The sequence below is a fragment of the Pseudonaja textilis genome, chromosome 1, assembly GCF_049901715.1.
Source record: "Pseudonaja textilis isolate UNSWEBS1 chromosome 1, rPseTex1.2, whole genome shotgun sequence".
Classification (NCBI taxonomy): domain Eukaryota; kingdom Metazoa; phylum Chordata; class Lepidosauria; order Squamata; family Elapidae; genus Pseudonaja; species Pseudonaja textilis.
Window position 1 is genome coordinate 284,047,549 of NC_141990.1, and position 20,771 is coordinate 284,068,319.

General features: G+C 38.0%; 1 protein-coding gene across 5 annotated transcripts; it reads left to right on the plus strand.

Moving 5' to 3' along the window:
* Positions 1-1,219: 1,219 nt before the first annotated feature.
* On the plus strand, positions 1,220-20,118 carry PROSER1 (proline and serine rich 1). Of its 5 annotated transcripts, none has more exons than XM_026711358.2 (14): positions 1,220-1,358; positions 2,150-2,260; positions 3,541-3,606; positions 4,917-4,985; positions 5,318-5,412; positions 6,115-6,208; positions 7,421-7,531; positions 8,031-8,114; positions 8,929-9,007; positions 9,671-9,775; positions 11,506-11,550; positions 14,076-15,753; positions 16,357-16,504; positions 17,518-20,118. In XM_026711358.2, the coding sequence occupies exons 2-14, from the start codon at positions 2,216-2,218 to the stop codon at positions 17,647-17,649; spliced, it is 2,751 nt and encodes a 916-aa protein (XP_026567143.2). In that variant the 5' UTR covers positions 1,220-1,358; positions 2,150-2,215; the 3' UTR covers positions 17,650-20,118. The 5 variants fall into 5 exon arrangements, with proteins under 5 accessions (XP_026567143.2, XP_026567181.2, XP_026567153.2 ...); XM_026711396.2 differs by having other exon boundaries at positions 9,671-9,766; XM_026711368.2 differs by having other exon boundaries at positions 1,221-1,358; positions 2,153-2,260.
* The last annotated feature ends 653 nt before the right edge of the window (positions 20,119-20,771 follow it).

Below are 20,771 nucleotides of genomic sequence, written 5' to 3' on the forward strand. Positions count from 1 at the left end.
GAATAATGGCAGTGAATGTGTCTAATGCAGCTTGAGACTATTCAGATAAATTATTAATCCATTATTCCAAAATTTGTATCAATATTCCAATATGCTGATCCATATAAATCTGGCCAACTGTAACATAATTAGGAATGTGAAAGAGAAGCATATTCATAATTGATCTTCAATAAATGTTAAATTCCAATATATTTCTAGCTCCTGTCCCAGTACACCTACACATATTACTTTTAAAACTTCAGTAGTGCCACAAGATTGTTACTGAATTTTAAAGCTATTATCACTGGAAAAGAACTAATGAATGATAAAATACCCTTGTGCAAAATGTACTGTTATCAATGAGTAAATAATCTTCAATATCTTCAATGTTCATTTTATTAAGGTGCAAGTATCTCAAAGCACAAAAAAAATAAGTTTCTTGTATTCGCATTTTGTGTGAATCCAGCCAATGTAGTCTGAAATTGTGTACAGCTTAAATGTGATGTGTGATACCAGGAATTACAACTTAACTGTTCTGTGAACCCTGCAATAAATACTATTAGCTAAGCTGGATTGACCAGTTTAGCTAATAGCTTGTTTCTCAACCAGTTTGGTCTAGTTTAGTGAGCATCTCACTAGAAAACAAAAGACTATAAGTCTAGACTCTAGTCCCATTTTAGGCATGAACATAATTGGGTGACTCTGGGCCAATTGTTCCCTCTCAATTCTTGCCAAGAAAACTGCAGAGACTATCTCAGCTGGTTGCCAGGAGTCAACACTGACTATATAAAAAAAAAAGGTGGGCTAATATAAGATTCTGTGCCAAAGCACAACTTTGCACTCTGGCTCAATAACTGGCATTTTATCCCTAAGAAGGTGGACAGGAAGGCAGCCTCATCAGGATTCTCCAAGTCGGTGCCCTCCATACAAAGCTTCAATTCCTGTCATTTCTAGGCAGTAGATGGGGACGGTGAAGCCAGCTTCTTCTACAGGAGGGCAGACCTGAGAAGTCTGGCACAGCTCTGAAAATGCGCGCTCGCTGAATACAGTCAATTCTCAAATTATCCTTGCTTCCAACCGCTAGTTGCCACCGGAAGTAGTAAATCTCGCTCGTGGGCGTCGTTTTTTTTTTCAATGAGGAACCCCGCACTTAGCTCGGTACGGGATTACAGCACCGGAGCAACTTTCCCGGCATCCCCTGTGAAACGAAGGACGGGCGAGCAAGATCCTCATTGGAGGCGCCTTGTCTGATGACGTCACCGAAGCGCGCCGAGAAGCGAAGTTTCGTGCGAGCGGAGGGGGCCTCGGGGAATCGCGCGGGCGGTTCAGTCGCCGGCCAGCCGCTCTTTTTCCTCCTGCTTCCTGGTCCGCTTCTGATGGTAAGTGGAGCCGAGCGCGGGCTTGGAGAACCGGCAACGGAGCTTCGAGTCTTGCCCTTCTTCCGAGCAGGGTTTGAGGCCGGCCTGCCTCGCTCCTTTCGAGGTTGCCACCTGAAGCGGTTGCATTTCCGAGCAGTGCAAGGTTTATTGGAGATCGCTTTCCGACCTGATGCCGTTCCTTAAAGCCAAACCCACCCAAGGAAGGCTTGACCGAAGAGTAAACTGTTCAGTCTCGGGGTCTTAACTTCCTAGTATCATGCCGAGCCTATCGCTGTAGGAATTCAGCCTGGAATAGACGCCCCGCTCAGGTACTATAAAAAAAGAAAATGTCCATGACGTTCCCGTGTCAGGTTTGGCCATGATTTCGGTATGTCGTGTATTGAATAAACAAATGATCGAGTCTATATTAGTGTGCTAAAACGAGGCTTACAAGAACAGAGGTTGAGTCTATAAAGACCAAACCGATCACATTATGAGTTAGCATTTACCAGTTCGGTTCAGTTTTACTACAAGGTGAATTCTGTTGTATTCAAAGAATCTACCCATCTAAACACATTGAATTGCATTATAAATCTAAGGCATCTTTCACAAGACAATTGCAAGAGGTTTATCTTGTTGTCTCTGCTTAAGACGGTAATGTACAAGAAGCTTGTATCAGACTGGATATGAGTGTGTGTTTGTCTTGAGAAGCTTTTGTTATTTTAACAGAGACAACAACTGTATTGTTTGACAGTCCTGTGAATGGATCCTCCTGCAAAATTTTCCCACCAACAACCTTTCTATTCTTTCAGTAGGAGACAACAGTTCTGCAGTAAAAGGTGACTGGAACAGACAAAAGGCTGACTGAAGAAACCAAGATGGATAAAAAGGCATTTGAGACAGTTCTTGATGAAATTAGAAAGGTAATCAATGTTTGTATAATAAAAATATACAGAAGCTGAGAGCTTCACTGAATTTAGGAGACAGGTCGGAATGATTATACTGATACTTTTGGCCCAATTATTTAAGGAATTTATAGGTAGTCCTCAATTTACAATCAAAATTGAGCCCCAAATTTCTGTGGATAGCAAGACATTTGTTAAGTGAATTTTGCCTCATTTTATGACCTTTCTTGCCATGGTTGTTAAGTATGATGACCCAGAGTGTAACACAAACGTAACAAAATCCAAAACATAAATAAATGTCCATTAATGCCTCCAACTTGGCCCCACTGTTCAATAATTATCAGTTGGAGATAAAACGTACTCAAAGTAGTCTTTAAAAAAAAAAGAAATACAGTCTGAATTTAATGAGCAGATAGAGGTGAAAATAAAAACCAAACAAACTACAATGATGAAATTTCCACAATAGAATAGGAAAAGTATTTACCACATTCAAGGCGATAACAAGGCACAGTCTGTTGGAAGGACGCCAACCAGGATAACCTCAAACCAGAATAAAACACACTTTGTCTCCAGTGTTTGCCAGAACGCAGGTCCAAACTCTTATGCAGTTCTCACACCTGCAGCCCATGAAGAGGATCAAGGCCCTCTCCTCCCAAGTAGACCACATCTCTCCCTTACCCTCTCCTCCCTGCGTGCCCTAGAATGGAGAGTGGATGGCCCTGGTTCCTCTTCTGACTGCTCAGCCGGTCTCTGCCCCTCCCCAGCCTCCACAAGCTCTGGAGCCACACTTCCATTCCCTCCTCTCTCTCAGAGTCAGTCTCCACCAGGGGCATGACATTAAGTGAATCAATCACTGTTAAGTTAATAACATGGTTGTTAAGTAAATCTGGCTTCCCATTGCTTTTGTTTGTCAGAAGGTCACAAAAGGTGGTCATATGACTCCAGGATATTGTAACCATCATAAGTATGAGCAAATTGGGAAGTGGCTGAATTTTGATTACATGAACATGGGATACTGCAATGGTCATAAATGTGAAAAACAGTCATAAGTCACTTTTTTCAAAGCCCTTGTAATTTTGAAGCTCAGTAAACGAACTTTTGTAAGTTGAGGACTATCTGTAAACCCTCCCTTTTTACCAAATAATTGTACTTGAGATAGCTAAGGATGAAGAGAAAATAAATTACAAAACGTATAGAATATTCATTTCTGATACATATTCTGTCCACCCAACAGACTTGTCAGAACTCTTCCATTTTAATTCCTGTAAGACTGACAAATGCCATTTCTGTGTTTATAGGCTGTTTTGATGGATTACAAATTAAAAGCAATTGAATATGTACATGGATACTTTTCTAGTGAACAGGTAAGGAAGATGAACTGTTTTATAAACCATTACAACTAAGGGAAGTTTACTGCATGAAAAAGGCACTTAAAGGTATTTTGTTTTCCTTTCAGCATTTGACAGTGGATTGTGCAAAGAGCTCATGAGATTAATCCAACATTGTAAGAAGTGTACTGTATGAAAAAACAATACAAGATGTTTATACTTTGTATATGCTGATTTATGCTGTACTGATTGTAGGAACTGATATAGATTTAACAATGAATGCTCACCATCAATGTCAGGTAGTCCTCAAACAAACATTCATTCAGCAACAGATTGAAATTACAGTGGCACTGAAAAAGGGGACTTTTGATTGGTCCTCAAAATTCCAGCCATTTCAGTGCTTCTGCAGTTTCTTGAACAAAATTTAAGTGCTTGGCAACTAGTGTACCCTTAGCAACAGTTGCAGCAACCTACACTCATAATCTCTACTGCTGACCTTCTCTGCCAGCTTCCCACAAGCAAAGTCAATGGGGAAGCTAGCAGGGAACATCTCAAGTTGTTTTAACAAGTGTCTTCCCCACCCCCGGGGCTTTCTTCACTTGAAGCACTGTGTTCTCCTTCTTCCTTCACTCACTTGCACCCACCAGCACTCTCTTTCCTTGGGTTTACCAGCATTCTCATGTGCACATCCTGTATCTTCTTTCGCTGCAATTACACACATGCATGCATCCCAGGACCTCTTTCCCTAGCCTCCCCTCGTGTACACATGCACACACACACACACACACACTGAATCCTCTTTCCCCTCCATCCTTCAGCTTTTCCCACCCTGCAATATTACCCTAATTTGCATTGGCCTATACCAGGCTTCACCCCCTCCTTCTTTGCAACCCTGCATTTCTTTCATCTGCTTTCCACTTAATGACCCGCTTGTCTTGGGGTTACAACAACAACTGGGAGTGCCTGGACTGCTGTCACTAAGAGATGCAATCACATGATGTCACACTTTACAACTTCATAGCTTCACAATGGCAATCCCACTCCCAAAGTGCAGTCAAAATTCAAAGACTACCTGTAACACCAACGTTCAAATTTCAAGTTATAGAAATAAATCATTTACTTATCAATTAAATGTGAGGAAAATTTTACATGCTAATTATTCAAAAGGTTTATAACATGAAGATAGTGAATGCTCATGTCATATTGAATTTGTTGTTGCCTATTAAAAATTAATTTGTAAGCCTTGAAGATGAGAGAAAATGCTTTTACTTCAAGAGAAGACAATAGTTTCAAATAAATTCTCTTGCATAAGTACATGGTATATAATAGAATGGCTTCTGTTGCAGATTGTTGAGCTGCTGAGGTACTTCTCTTGGGCTGAACCGCAATTAAAAGCGATGAAGGCATTACAGCATGTAAGTTTCTGAAGAATCAATGACTTCTTATAATTAACATAATAACTTTTATCCAGCTACAGTTTTTTTATTTGTCTTTTGTGAATTCATTTAGTTTATAACTTAGTCTCTTTCGTGAGGACAGCATGTTTCCATACTTACTGTATCATTAATATATTATCTGATCCAATTTTTTATGCCAGAAATTGAAATATTTTATTTTTTATTAAATGTATTGACCACCCATCTTACTACAAGATAACTCTGGATGGTTTACAATATTAAAATGCTCATACTTTGAGCCTAAAACCAGAATGTAACATGGACTGAGGCCACTTTTCTTCTATTTCTAGAAAATGGTAGCTGTTTATCCAGCAGAAGTGGTTAATATCCTCAACTGCTTCACTTTTAGTAAAGACAAGCTTATTGCACTTGAATTGTTGGCTTCGTAAGTATTTATGATGCATACTCTCATTAATAGTGGTAGTCCTTGACTTACAACCACAGTTGAGCCTAAAATTTCTGTTAAATGAGACATTTGGTGAGTTTTGCCCCATTTTACGACCTTTCTTGTCTCAGTTGTTAAGTGAATCACTGCAGTTGATATGTTAGTCACCCGGTTGTTAAGTGAACCCAGCTTCCCCATTTGACTTTGCTTGCCAGAAGGTCACAAAAGGGAATCACATGACCCGGGGACATAACAATGATCATAAATATCATTGTTATGAGTATTGCCAACTGCCTGAATTTTGATCACATGATCCTGCGGCTGCTGCAAAGGTCGTAACTCTGAAAAACGGTCATAAGTCACATTTTTCGGTGCCATTGTAACTTTGAACAGTCACTAATCAAACTGTTGTAAATTGACTACCTGTACCAGCTTAAGTCTAATTGATATTTAGCTGGATAAAAACCTGGTTGATTAAGGCATTTTTTTAAAAAAGGACTGATCCTATTTTGTATCATCTTGCTCTGTACAACTGGCTTTAACAATAAATATTTAAATAAAAATACAGCACTTTGCTCTCTATTCAGATTAGCTTTTTGTGTATTATTTCCTTTTTGAAAAATATAGTGAAGCAAGATTAAATTATAAAATGGATTGTGGCTATAAGGATTATAAAGAGTTTTTAAAACTGTTTGTTTGTAGCAATATAATTGATGCTCAGAATTGTCGTCTTATTGAAGACCTCTTCAGAGTTAATATGTCTGAGAAGAAGAGAAGCAGAAGAATCCTTGACCAGGTATTAAGACAAGGAACGTGTATGATTTAGAGTTTTTATAAAACTAGTCAAAGAAAAAGATCGATGAGCATATATAGCCAAAAGAAATTGGGAGGTGCTTGCTAGAGATTAAAGTTAAGAAGAGGCATTTTGAAAGATTGCTGAGGGATACAATTGGCTTGAGTTAATTCTTAGAACACCAAAATGTGTAAGGCAGTTTCACTCAGGAAATAGGAAGTGTCCTATTTAAAGTGTTAATGAAAAATAATCAGTTGGGAGGTTCCATAATAGAGCATCATTTAAAAACGAAATCTCTTGAAAGTGAAGTTGACAGAGAGAACCCAGAAGCATCTTACTGCTCACCCAGAGAGCCCGGCTGAGCACACACTCAGAGACAGAAGCAATTGTTTCAAATGTTTGAGAGTTCAGTTAGTGCTTGTAAGATGTGAAGGTTATTTTTCACACAGTGGATGAAAATGGTAGCAAATCTGATTATGCAAAACAAGGGATAGAAGAAACAGGCCATCCCACTCAGATGGGGGGGGGGGCAGGCAACCTGTTTCATAAGTTGGAAAGAAAAGAGCACAATATTTTTTTTAAAAAAATCAGTTTCTACATGTAGAATTATTACAACTATTACACAGTAGTCACTGAAGTACCTTCACCATTGTTTCCTTATTTTTCCTCAACAACGATTATTTATTAGAAGATCTTTCTTGGGAACTTGCCTAATTGATATTGACACTGCTTTGCCCTGCCACAAATTTCAGAACTACTTTCAGGTAGGACAAAAAAAATCAGTTAGTATCAACAGGTGCTAAGATGCAGCTAGGAAATATTATTCCCCAGAGAGGATGTTTATGCAAAATGTAAACTTGCCTAGGATCCTAAAACGGTATTCCTAGTCTCTGGATTAAAGAAAAGAAAAGCCTTTGCTGGCCTTTGCCCACTGCTGCCCTCTTTGCCCACCGCAGTACCTCTGCAGGGTAAATTGAACGCTTTTGAAAAAAGGAGGAGGATGTAAAAACAGGATATGCCTGGCGCTGCCATAAAGGGCATGCTTGTCTTAATCTTGCTGCATAATTCATCTGGAATCTGGGAATGGGGATATTGTGTTAATATTCCCTTCCATGTGTTTTATAGAACATGCTGGGTTGTTTCACAGTAGTGAAATACTCATTCTGACTTCCTGTGTGTGTGTGTGTGGTTTTGCTTTGCTTCTTTATTCTTTAGGCTTCCAAAGCAGGATGCAAAGCACCTCATGCGATGATATCTTCGTGTGGCATGATTCCTGGGAACCCTTACCCAAAAGGGAAGCCTAGCCGTATCAATGGAATTTTTCCTGTACGTATGGTCTTACTGGCCTTTCCATTTTTCTGAATTTTCTATTGTATAGTATGTCTTTTAACATATCTGTCGTGTTTTGCGGAAGGTTTATTCTGCTCAGGTTATCTCAAAGAAGGCATGTTATTTAACTTATCTAGCTTATCTCATAGAATTATATCCATGTTGATTAAATGTAAAGGAAACTGTCTGTCATGCCCTTTGTAACATATATTTATAATGGATATATATATATATATCCATTAATTATTCCTTCGTACTGTGGTTTCATTCACTTATTGTACCAAGTCTTCAATGTTTAGTGTTTAGCTTAGTGTGTGGTGTGAAACATTGTGGTTTGTAAACCCATTTTTATGATTTATCCATTAATTAGCTAATTTGTTTCATAAGCCATGATTAAGAAAATCACGACATTGTACAGTACTCCTTGAATGAGATCTGTCTTTTTGCTTCTAACATAGCATTATATTTTCACTAATGAAAAATCTTTATTTTATAGGGTTCCCCTGTTAAAAAGGAAAATGAGGATTATTCTAGTGAAGGCAAGGGAATAGCAGCTCGCATTCTTGGACCCTCAAAACCAGTAAGTCACATTAATGCCATGATAAAAAGATACCATTGACTTTGCTGTTGAAAACGAGATAAATTTAGTAGGAAAAAGAATTAACTAAGAATACAAATGTGACAAATACAACCCCTGTTTGTTATAAATAGCAGCTGATATATAGATCTAAGATTTTGTTCTTTAAAAAACCTTGTTCAGATGTCTATAAAATTAGCTATTAAGAAAGAACGATTTTCATAAAAGGAATTAAAGTATTTTAAGTACATTCTAAATGCAAGAAAGCAAAAGTTTGATTATTAAGAACAGACTTTCCCAACTTGGTATCTTCCAGTTATTTAGGATTATAATTTTGCATGCAGAATGTGGGAATTGCAGTCCAATTACAATTGTAAGTTAGGGAAATCTGCTTAGGCTGGCAGTGGCTATTGTTAGACTTTGTTCAGCGTAGTGAACTATAGAGTCATCCTAGGGTTACATGACATGTTTCCTCAGTGCATAGATGGTTTTGGGCAAGAGGTACAGCCCTACTTTCTCTCTCCATGCAGTTACTAAGTTATTGAGGTCCAAAGGGATGAAGGGATGAAAAGAGAAGCAGAAGTAAGCCACGATGTAGATTAGCTGATCACAGAGGTGGAATCTAGACAGAAAAGAAAAGGAAACCTTTAGGAGGATGACCCAAATAATGAACAGATTTTCCACCCAAAGAATACCAGTGAACGGGGGACAGGAAAGAAGAATCTTTGTCAAAGCCAAATGTATCATTGTTGCACAGTGTCTTGGGTAGCTTATTTTCAGGATAGCTTTGCATATAATCTTCGACCTTTTTTTTAAGGCTCCAGCAACATACAATCCTCACAAGCCTGTTCCGTACCCGATTCCCCCTTGTCGACCACATGCAACAATTGCACCAAGTAAGCTGGTTCTAATATGACCTAATTAGTACATCTCATAGATAGCTGATAGCCTCATATGCATTATTTATATATGAATAAATTTGTTTTCTCTGAGGTTGCTTGCTTCCTGTATATTTCTTTTATATTCACCTCTAATCTTTTCTGATAAGTTAATAGCCTGTAATAATGGGTGGTGCTCAGAGCTGAAAACTTTTCTCCCTAGAGAGGTTTATTGACATTAAGCAAAATAACTGTTATTTGCTAGGAATTGATGCTACCACATTTTCTGTTCCTTCCGTAAATAGCAATAAAAAGAATAAAAGGAAGGAGAGCCAACAATGTGCTAATTCTTGCCCAGCATCTTTTTCCATTTATTGGATACCAGATGAACATTTCATTTTTCTTCCAGGCCAAATCAACAATATTGTTTAATGTATTATATAACCAGTACAATACAAATTAAGCTAGTTTTTTTTTTTTCAGATAGAATACAAGTAATATATAACATTGTTGAATAGTTTTACCTAAGTAAATAATGTTAAAATATTTTTAAAGCCTTGTGGAGAAGCTGTGATTTTCACATGTGCTATTTAAGATCAGACAACGAGCAAAGCAACCCAGTAGGAATGTACGCTAGCTTATTATTTTTCCATCTTTCTGTGTCTTCTATTTCCTTACCAGGTGCTTACAACAATGCAGGTCTTGTTCCACTGGCTAATGTCATAGCTCCTGGTTTGCCAACTACACCATCATATAATTCTAGCACTGTAGGAACAGGTAAAGCAGGTATCCTTGGAAAATCCAGGTGACTGGTTTATGTTTCAACCAAGCCAAGAAGGGAGAAAGAACATATAAATGATAAACAACGTGAGACAGAGCCAGTTTGGTCTACTGGTTAAGGCACCAGGCTACAGCCAGCTATGTGACCTTGGGCCAGTCACATTTCTCAGCCCAACCGACCTCACGGGGTTGTTGTGGAGAAAACGGAAAGAAAGTATATGGGACATGTTTGCAAACAGGTTAATTGTAAAAATAATAAAGGGGAATGAATGATTGAATGAGATAGGAAGGAAGGGAGGGAACAGCTATCCTGCTCTTGGCTCCAGCAAGCCACTGCCACGGCCCCTCAGCCCATCCTGGCTGCAGCTGTTCTGAAAGGGAAATGTCAACTGAGATATAACTATCAGGTTTTTTTTCCACCACTTCGCCAAGAAATGTTTCTGTTTGGGAAAAATCACAGTGGGTGGAATTAGCACCTTAGAGCTTTAGTAAGGGGAAAGGTTGAGCCAGGACAATGGCCTTTAAAAAAAAAACTAGATGGAGCCTAGAAGTTATTTGGACCAATTACTGAAATTATAGCAGAAGTAAATTGTTATTCCTCCTAACATTATCCCAAAGGTGCTTTTTCAGGGGGCAACTGGACTTTCTTGTTTTTTCTTTGAAGCTGTTTTACTACTCATCTAAGAAGCTTCTTCAGCTCTGACTGAACGGTGAGGAATGGAAGGATTTATATTCCTTGCAGGCAGCTGGTTGTTTGCATTCTTTTAGAGAGTTGTTGAGGCCACTTGGAGGTTTATCTGTGTTGTCAGGGTCACCTGAGTAGTGCAAATGGGTGTGGAACGTCTTGTCTGCAGAATGTTTTCTGCCCTGTATACCTTCACTAAGGCCACAGATAAACCTCCAAGTGGTCTCAATGATTTTCTAAAAGAATGCAAATGCCTGCAAGGAATATAAATCCTTCTATTCCCCATAATCCAGTCAGAGCTGAAGAAGCTTATTGAATGAGAAGCAAAACATCTTCAAAGAAAAAAGAAGAAAGTTCAGTTGCTTCCTGAAAACGCACTTTGGGGACAACCCTAACCTGGATGACTGAGAATCTCCACAGACTCCCCCTAAGATTGTTGAACCCAGATTTTACTGGCAAGACAGGTAGTCTTCAACTTATAACCATTCATTTAGTGATTGTTCGAAGTTACAACAGCACTGAAAAAAGTGACACGACTGTTTTTCACACTTATGATCATTGCAGCATCTCCACAGACATGTGATCAAAATTCGACTGCTTGGTAACTGGCTTGTATTTATGACAGTTGCAGTGTCCCAGGGACATGTGATCACCTTTCTGAGACCTTCTGACAAGCAAAGTCAGTGGGGAAATCAGATTCACTTAACAACCTTGTTACTAACTTAACATCTGCAATGATTCAGTTAACAAATGGAGTGAGAAAAGTTGTAAAATGGGGACAAAACTCACTGAAATATCATAAAACGTCATAAAAGTGAATCACATAATTCACTTAACAAATGTCTTGCTTAGCAACAGGGATTTTAGGCTCAGTTGTGGTTGTAAGTCAAAGAAGTACTTGTACTAGTCTTCAGCAAAAATGTCTTAGTTCTTCTTTCAGATTACTTAGCAATCAAAGCAACATAAAGGAAGTCTTAGATGTTTGTTTGCATTTGATAAGTCATCTGTTTAGTATCCGCTTCTTCCTTAATTCATTATACTCTTTATATAGAAAATGAAGAACTTTCCAATCAAGCAAAATCATCCCAAAGTCAAGGTAAACTATCTATTTACAAAGACAAGCTAATGTAATTTCAAATTACAGTAAAGTACAATAAAGTAGATAAAGTATACAATAAAGTATAAATGTGCCAAATTTACTAATTGATTAGAGGATTTTTTTCTGATAGTCAGTCTCATAAGTATATGCATACTCCATCCTGGATATATATCATTGAGAATTATTGTGAGAAAGTCATTGTGTTTGTTTCTAGGTTTGATTAGATAATGATTTGCATGGACTATGAAGCTAAGTACAGTTAGTGCTGAGTTTTTTTTTCCTGCAGTGAGATGATGACATTATTATTTGAAACCTTTTGTTTAGCACAAGTGGGTAAAAACTGTATTTGCTCTCATCAATAGGTAGCTGAATTTCTCCTTAAAACAAGATGCAAGTTCTCTTTTAAATTATTTAAAAAATAGTTGTGCTTTGAAAGTAAGCCCCATTGAGCTTATATCTGGGTAAACGTGCACGGGATTGTATTTTTTTAAAAATCCTTTTTTTAGCAATTTACAATACAGTGAATATACCGTAGTATTCATAGTATTTTTTATTAAAATATCCAAGAACAAATTAAAGTATCAGTTGAACAATAATTAAGCTTTTGTTTAATGATTTTAAGATTAAACTGTTAAAATAAACTTGGGTGAATTAGGAATAAATTAGGAAAATGAAAATGTATAAAAACCATTCTGCCTTTCATATGCTTTTCAATACTGTTTTCTGCAGTATGTTTCAAATGTGAACAGTAGAGCATTGTAATATTTTAGCACCGAGTCACAGATGAGAGTGAAATTATTTCCTATTGCTGCTGGAAAAGTGAATGGCTGTCCTTTTCTTTGGTAGAACAAAGTGTCTTGCTCAAAGTGCTTTGTGCATCATTAACTTTTTAAAATCTCCATTGATAGACTTTCTATGAGACAATACAATTTCTAATTCTATCCAGCAATAATGGGTTTCATGGATAATTGCAATTTTGTCCCTTTTTTATTCATTTACCTTTCCCAGAGTGAAAAGTATTGAATATACTTGTCATTTGATAATTCCTAACACTGTCTCACAAGAAAATTAGGAAACACTGGTAATAGTCATGGATCCAATTACTGTACTTAAAAAGATTTCTTTAAAATCAGAAAGGTTTCTTTTTTTCCCCTCCTGTTTAGCAGAATTAGTCAGAGGTATGTTCTGTAATGGGGTTGCTTGATAACTACAGTATTATTTTTATCTCAAATTAATGGTTCACCAGTTTTGCTGTACAACTTCTTCCCATTATATTTTCTGGAATAATGCTGCTTTTCTCTATACTTTCTAAACTATAAAAACTCCAGAGTTTCTAAAGTATTATGAGTTCATCATGCCGATTTAACATAATTGAGTTCCTTTTACTTTCAGTGGTATGTATCTATTTATGCTTGTATACTACCAGATCAGACTGACTCACAAAGGTGTACAGACAAAATAAAAATGACAGTAAAGTAGAGCCCTAAAATAATCTATATACTACTAAAACTCTCTTGTATATCTGTTTGTAACCTTCAGTTGGGCAAAACGGTGCATTCTAAGACAATAGTTTTTGAATCAATGGGCTGACTTCAAAAATGCATGGAAAAGCTGGGACCCATTATTCTTTTGGGATTAAAATTTGGCGAAGTTATAGCCTCTTCAATGAACTATGGTGCCACAGTTAGCCGCAGACATGTGTTTATTATTTCCAACACTCCCTGGCAGTTTCTCACAAGGGAAGTCAGTAGGGAACTTGACACAAAGTTGCTTCTATTTTCACTGCTTTTTTTTCTGCACATGGTCATTCTGTTTCTCTGCTCAAGTAAGAAAATATATCTGAAATAATAACCCAATGGGTCAAAGATTGTCTAGTAGCCAACAATCATAGGTATTACCTCAGATGTACATAACAGTCCTATAAGAAAGTTCCATTTTGGTGAACTTTTGAAATGATGAAACCCTCTGAATATTCACATTAATTATTTCTGTTTGGGAAAAATTAAGTTCAAAGTGGGAGACTTGCTTGCACTCAAATAAGAAATGGACAGCCATAGAAGCTTCAACTCATGAAAATTATGTGAACAGTGATTCATTTGGATTTTTAAAATGCCCAACTCCAGATTGCTTTGGGCACCTAATAAATAATGAAACAATAAATAATGAAACAATGGAAAAATAAACATCTGGAAAAAGCATGCATACTAGAACACAAACATGCAGAACCTTACATTTTAAAAATGGCCATATTACTAAAGCAACAAAAGCTAGAATGGAGATACGGGACTAAAAATACCAAATCAATTGTGACTGAATTGTGGGGTAACAGTTCAGACAGCAGAATAATTGAACCAGTGATTTTGTCTCATTTTGCATACCATTTTGCTTTCTGGTAGTTGTAGTAGTAGCACCTTTTATTTTGCTGATCCATTGCTATGTAAACTGTATTAAAATGCATTCATGTTGAATACAAAGATATCTACTGCTTCCCAAGAATTCTTACCGGTTTTGTTTCTTTCCAGCTTTTGCCACACAAATGAATCATCTCTTTGCACCTCATGGTTCTAATCCTGCTGCTACTCCAGCCCCAACCCCATCATCAGTTAAGGCAATAAGCCACTCATCAGCACTTCCATCTCCAGCTGTGCCAGGGATAAGCGTGTCCAACCCTGCCTTTCCTGCCTTCTCTGGGCAGGTTATCTCCTCTATCCATCTGCCTCAACCATCCACTCCCGTTCCTACTGTTGTCAAATCCCATTCACTGCCTGCAGTTCCTGCCACATCTGCTCACGGTGCCAGCACTGCTCCGCTCCCTGCATCTTTCTCTGGACTGGCTTCTGTGCTGCCTGCCGCTGCAGCACCCCAAGGGCTCTCCACGCTCTGTGCCACCCCTGCACCTAACGAAGCCTTTGCATCTGCCTCTGCGCCCTTCGCCAGCCTTCCTTTTTCTGCAGCATCTGTCACTGCCCCAGCTAATAATCCTAATTCATTGTCATCTGCTTTTTCTGGCCTGCCTTTGTCCTTGACCCCCAATCCTCAGGGAGTAGCTAGCTCCATTTCATCGACCATTGCCAATTCTCCTGCCACGAGTTTACCTTGCCCGGTTAATTTACCTAACCCACTTTTATCAGCTTTAAAGGGGTTCCTCTCAGTGAACGATAGCTCATTACTCAATTCAAGTGCTCTGCCTTCGACTGTGACTGCTGAGCTCGCTTCTTTATCTGGTCTCCTCAGTCAGAACTCCGAAGCCGCCTCTTCATCCAGTAGCAAATGTTACACACCAACTGTTACCTCTTCCCTTCAGCATCTTTCCACTCCAGGACTCTCCATTTTCTCAGGCCTCGCCTGTCAGCCAGGAGGGAGCAGTAGTGCCACTTCTCCTGCGTTGTCATCGCAGTCCCCTTTAACAACAATGCCATCATCCAATTTGCCGGTCAGCTGTGGCTCCTCAGTGGGTCTTCCGCATTGTCCAAGCCCTGCCAATCCCGAACAGCAAGTTTCCTCCACTCCAGCTGCCCCAGCTCTGATTAAAACCGAACCCACAAGCCCGACTCTTTCAGGCCTCAAAATCCCAACCCCCAATCACAGCACTTCAGGCTTGGCAGCCCTCGGGCATGCCTATTCCTCAGCTACTTCATTACCATGCAGCTTAACTAGTTCCCTCAATCCAGCACTTCCCGCTTTGACCACTCTGAACACGTCCCCATCTATTTCCTCCCACACTTCATCCACTCCAGTATATAATGCACTTCCTCCTTTCACTTCCTTGACCAACAGTTTTGCTTTTACTGGCAATCCAGCACTTACTCCGACGGGGCCTCTGTTGTCCATTCCACCAACAACTACTTCTGCCCCACATGTCAGCTCCTCAGGCCCCATTCTTCCGCCACTCATTGCCACAGCAGCTGCCCCGGCTCCACCATTCTCCCTTAACTTGTGCAGTGCTGTCTCTTCCCTGTTTTCTGTTCCTCAAGTGCCCCTGGGCTCATGCAACTCATCCTTCCCTCCTTTCCCAGTCTCTAACACACCCTCTGTCACTCCCGCTCTCCCTTCTTTCCCTGGGCTCCAGGCATCCTCTACAGTAGCAGCAGTTGCACCCCTGCCAGCAGCTGCCACAGCCCCATCTCCAGCTCCGGTGCTGCCAGGGTTTGCCTCGGCCTTTAGCTCAAACTTCAACTCTGCACTTGTGGCACAGGCCGGGTACGTTTTACTCCGAAAAGTCAAAAGTCATTTTGGCAGATTTCTTACAGTAATGTGCAATATGAAGTCTTAAGTGTGAATTATAAAATACTGATAATTCTTATGCTTCTTTCTGAATTCACTTATTGTTAAAAGTTGACAGATCCTGTCTATTGTTTTTCTTAATTTCCTTAATCTAGCAGGGCAAGGATATATAATTGTTTTAAATCGATTGGAATCCTTGAGAGGTATTGAAAGGTTTAAAATATTGGGATATTTCTACTACATATACTGAAATAACCAATTCCAAATTAGCATGACTTTGGGCCAGTCAGTTCTCTCTCAGCCCAACCCACCTCACAGATTTGTTGTGAGAAAACTAGCAGGAAAGGGATATATATTTGGGATATATTGGCCACCTTAAGTTATTGTCAAAATAATAAAGGCAGGATATAAATAAATAAAATAAATAAATGTTCACATTAAAAACACCTTGATCAAATGCTGATTGCTTCCATACACTGCATCTCTATAAGCTGCATGGTCATAGACTGGAATAAACAACTTTTTTGGGGGTAGTGTTGAATGTGTGAATTTGAAAAAGTTCCGCTTCTGCATTTTTAGCCTGACGTCTGGACTCCAGGCCCCTGGAAATACAGTTTTTCCAGGACTTCTGTCTCTACCTGCCATCCCTGGACTTGCTCAGAATGCAACACAGTCTTCCCTCCAAGAACTTCAGCACAGTGCAGCTGCACAGTCAGCATTACTGCAGGTAAAACAATATATAAATAAAAATGATAAGGTAGGCGTGAAGAATAAGAGAAATGATGAGTAAAAAATAGTGTTCTGACATCTACAGTGAGAATAAAAGTGTTATATGTACAAAACAATGAAGTTTTTGTTTTATTTTGGTTATTTAAAATTTGATGTGAGAAAGAAACACCAAGGAATGTATGGTGGAAGTTATTTTGGTGGAAAAATACCTATTTTTTTTACAAAATATGTAGTTATAAGCTATTATATGGAATGTTCAATTCATGCATGTGTATATAAATTGCTACATTTCCATAGCCTCGTTGGAACTAATGATCTCTGCATGGAATAAATCAGCTAAGGTTCCCCCTAGATACCTTCTGGATCTCTTACAATTTTCCAGTAGGTGCTTGGAGTCAAATAGGCAGATTATCAGCCCCCAGAAATCCTTCCTATAATAAAAGCCCTTGACAACAGAAGAGTCGCTTGCCCCTGATAGAGATGTGTTAAGTGTGGAATGTTGCATGAAATCGGACATTTTAATTTTTTTAAATTGCACATGTCTGATACTTGCTTATAAATTTAATGTAACTTTTCCCAAACTACCATCTTTCATATATGCTGGAGGAATTCTGTCAATGTGGCTTTTAACTTGGAATCCTGGGAACTACCCAACCCCTCTAGAAGTTATACTTTACTCTGTATGAGATAACAGATTCTGAACATCCAAGTCAGGCCTCATTGTCTCATTTTTATTATAGTTGGAACTGTATTCTTTTATCAATATACCAATGCTACTATTTGGCTATATCATAAAACATCCTCATCCATTAATTTTTCCATTAAGAACAAAGTGTGAAATTTGTGCAGGTGCACGTAAGTGATGTTACTTTCTTTTCCATATTCTGAAACACTGAATTAAACTTTCTGAGAGTTGGTATTTTACCTTTCTTGCTGGCAACTTTGGATTTTGGAAGAGCCAAGGATCCAGCTTGCAGTCATCCTATTAATTTCTTGTTTGTTTCTTTAAAGATACACTCTGCTTCTGCTCTAGAAAACTTTGGCTCTCAATCCGAAGGTTTCAGTGCATACCCCCCAGCAGCAGGAACATCTGGAACACCTTTTTCAGTGCAGACAAATCTTCCGCAGACTGGATGGCAATAATGAACATCAATTTCAGCTATCAAGAAGAATGCTCTAAAAGTTTATGATGCTTCCTTTGGAAAATACATTTTCAGTACATAGAATTCAAAAGAGATTCCAAATGCAGTAACTGTTGCTGAAATGATATCAAAACTGGATTTTATTTTTTTACTTTATATCAATGACCCTAGGAAGTTTCACTCCATTTTTCACAGTACACTCTGGGATACTTTAATCCAGGTAGGGTTTTTAAGATCCAGAATAACTGATCACTGAAAAAAAAAACATATTTGCTGTGATGTTGGTGTTTTACAGATTGTTAAAAATCATGGCAATGCATGAAGTATAGGTACTGATTTAAAGATGTAGATCAAACTTCCTACCTATCCCCCCTCCCCCCCCAACTCTTTTTAGCAATTTAATCTTATGCATCTGCCTACTTTACTTAGGCTGAGCAGATCTGCACTCCTTTCTGCCTTGTCCTATAGAATCAATTCTATATTTTTTTTTCATTCTTTTAAAAAATTGATTATTCATTGCTATTTGCTCTGATGCAAGTAGCCCTCAACTAAGAATCCTGATAGGGACTGGAAAATTCATTATTACATGGTAATAATGCAGTCATGTGATGCATCCAATTTACAACCTTTTTCATTAAATCGTTAAACAAATCTCCCATCAGTCATTGAAACATCACTTCACTGTGACTTGCAGACTCCTGCAGGTGTCACCATTTGACTTCGCAAGGAAGGTTGCAAATGGTGAGCACGTGACTGCAGGACACTGCAGCTGTTACAAAGGCAAGCCAGCTGCGAAACACCCAGATTGCGATCGCATGACTGCAGAGACTGGTTGTAAGTTATCTTTTCACTGTCATTGTAGTTTCAAGGAGTTGCTAAACAAACGGTTGTACGTTGAGGACTACCTGTACTTGCTATTGAAAGTTCTACTACTTAACAATTTATCTCAGGCCTTTATTCCATCTTTTCCAAGCTGGTACCTTCAGGATGTCTTGGCATTTCAGTTTCAGGATAGCTGCATTTTTGAAGTGATAATTCCAACACACCTGGAGGGTATTAAGTAGGGAAAGCTGTTTTTACTTATATTTGAAATCTACCTCCCACCAATAATTTGTTCAATCTTCTAGGATACCAGAAGTCTGCTGTAGATATGTATTTTTTAATGTGTAACTTCAGATTAAATGTATAATTTCCTTCAATCAGTAGGAAATACATTTTGTAGATTATACTTTATGTTCCATAATAAACAAATGTTTGTATCTAATTCATGAACAAGGCACTGGTAATAACACTACTAATGGGTCTAATGTACCCCATCAAATGCAATCAAATATATTGAAGAGTTTTGGATTTGTGAATCAAGTATTCACTTTATTTATGAGAACAAAACAAATGCACGTAATGTCAGATTTGAATGAACTTTGTGGTTCCATTCTGAAAATTTTAAATTTTTAAGTAGGTAGAGCTAGATTTTTACACACTCTTCTAGTAACACTTGTGGGGAAGCCAAAATAATTATATACATTTTTTACATTGGCTTTTTGAAATTAAGTCCTATTCTAATTATGAATTGTGCAATATAACATCGTTGCTATTTTAATAAAGACTTCTGTACTATTTCCTATAACTTCTGGGAAAGTTATGGCTCTTCAGCTGTTCTACGGGTAGTCCTTGACTTATGACTATCATTGAGCTCAAAATTTATGTTGCTGAGATATTTGTTAAGTGAATTTTGCCCCATTTTATGACCTTTCTTGCCACAGTTGTTAAATGAATCACTATAGTTATTAACTTAGTAACACAGTTGTTAAATGAATCTGCTTCCCCATTTCCTGGTTGTCAGAAGGTCCAAAAGGTGATCACATGATTCAGGACACTGCGATGTTCATAAGTACAAGTCGGTTGCCAAGCATTTGAATTTTGATCACATGTCCATGGGGATCCTAAGTTTGAAAAATAGTCATAAGTCATTTTTTTTTCAGTGCTGTTATAACTTTGAATGGTCATTAAATGAACTGTTGCAAGTCAAGGACTACCTGCATTGTAGCTCTTTTAACATCCTCTAATGTTGGCTGTGCTTTTAAAGGCTGCTGGGAGTTAAAATTCATCAACAGCTAAAAGACAAAAGCTTCTTCATCAGCCTTGATTTAACATCTGTAGTGATGAATATAACCCCTGCCTCATATTATCTCTTAAAATAATTTTGATCATATTTTAGATTTATGGTAGATATACTTGATGTTAAAATTTTAATGTGAACTTAATGCACTTTGTTGCAGTGCATAGCTTAATGCTTTTTCTAAAGATGACAGTCTACTGAATAGTAATACTAATGTAGAAATTTTCCATAGCTAAGCAGGTGTGGAGAATGCTAATATGTATATAGCTGTATTTTTATAATTTTTTAAAATAAAATGAATAGCAGTGATGTTTCTAAAATAGACTGAATAAACAGTTCCTTTCAAACTTGCCTTGAGTAGTTTTTATATAACTAAAGTAATTAAACTATCAAGTAATTAATATAAAAAGTATAATACAAGATCAGTATCCAGTTTAGTCATTCTACAGCAAAATAGTCATTGCTGTTAAATCAGATTGCCTCTTATCCCTGCTACTACCCATACTAGTGTACATGTGCACATATCCAAGCTCCTCACACCATTCATTTTTAGAATAACCAATGTTATTCAGAACACAAAAAGAATAATCAAAAATGAAAGGTATTGGATACAAAAGGGACTTATAACTAAAATTAGCTTACACCAATATCACTGCAACCATCTTTGCTTCTACAGTATTCATACACTGCTTCTTTCTAAACTTTTCACCTCTTTCATTTTCTCATCAACTCCATCAAACACAATTCTCGCAGCCTTTTCTTTCCTCTCAGCCTATTCACACTTCCTTCCTATGCTGGTTTTCCTATGCAGCTCTCATTCTTTCAGTGTGAACAAGTGTTCTCAATGAATCAGAATTGGAAGAGACTTTGGAGGTTTTCTAGTCCAACCCCCTGATCAAGCAGGAAACATTTCAGACAAATGGCTGTCCGGTCTCTTTTTAAAAACCTCCAGTGATATTTCTTTCGTACCAGTATTCATAGAAGCATTCTACATATAGGTTGGA

What these genes read in the sequence shown, in the direction of transcription:
- PROSER1 (XM_026711358.2), top strand. Translation starts at nt 2,216, where the DNA reads ATGGATAAAAAGGCATTTGAGACAGTTCTTGATGAAATTAGAAAG. An exon ending in GTATCAATGGAATTTTTCCT is followed by an intron (nt 7,532 to 8,030) that starts GTACGTATGGTC and finishes TTTATTTTATAG; the next exon opens with GGTTCCCCTGTTAAAAAGGA. An exon ending in TGTAGGAACAGGTAAAGCAG is followed by an intron (nt 9,776 to 11,505) that starts GTATCCTTGGAA and finishes CTCTTTATATAG; the next exon opens with AAAATGAAGAACTTTCCAAT.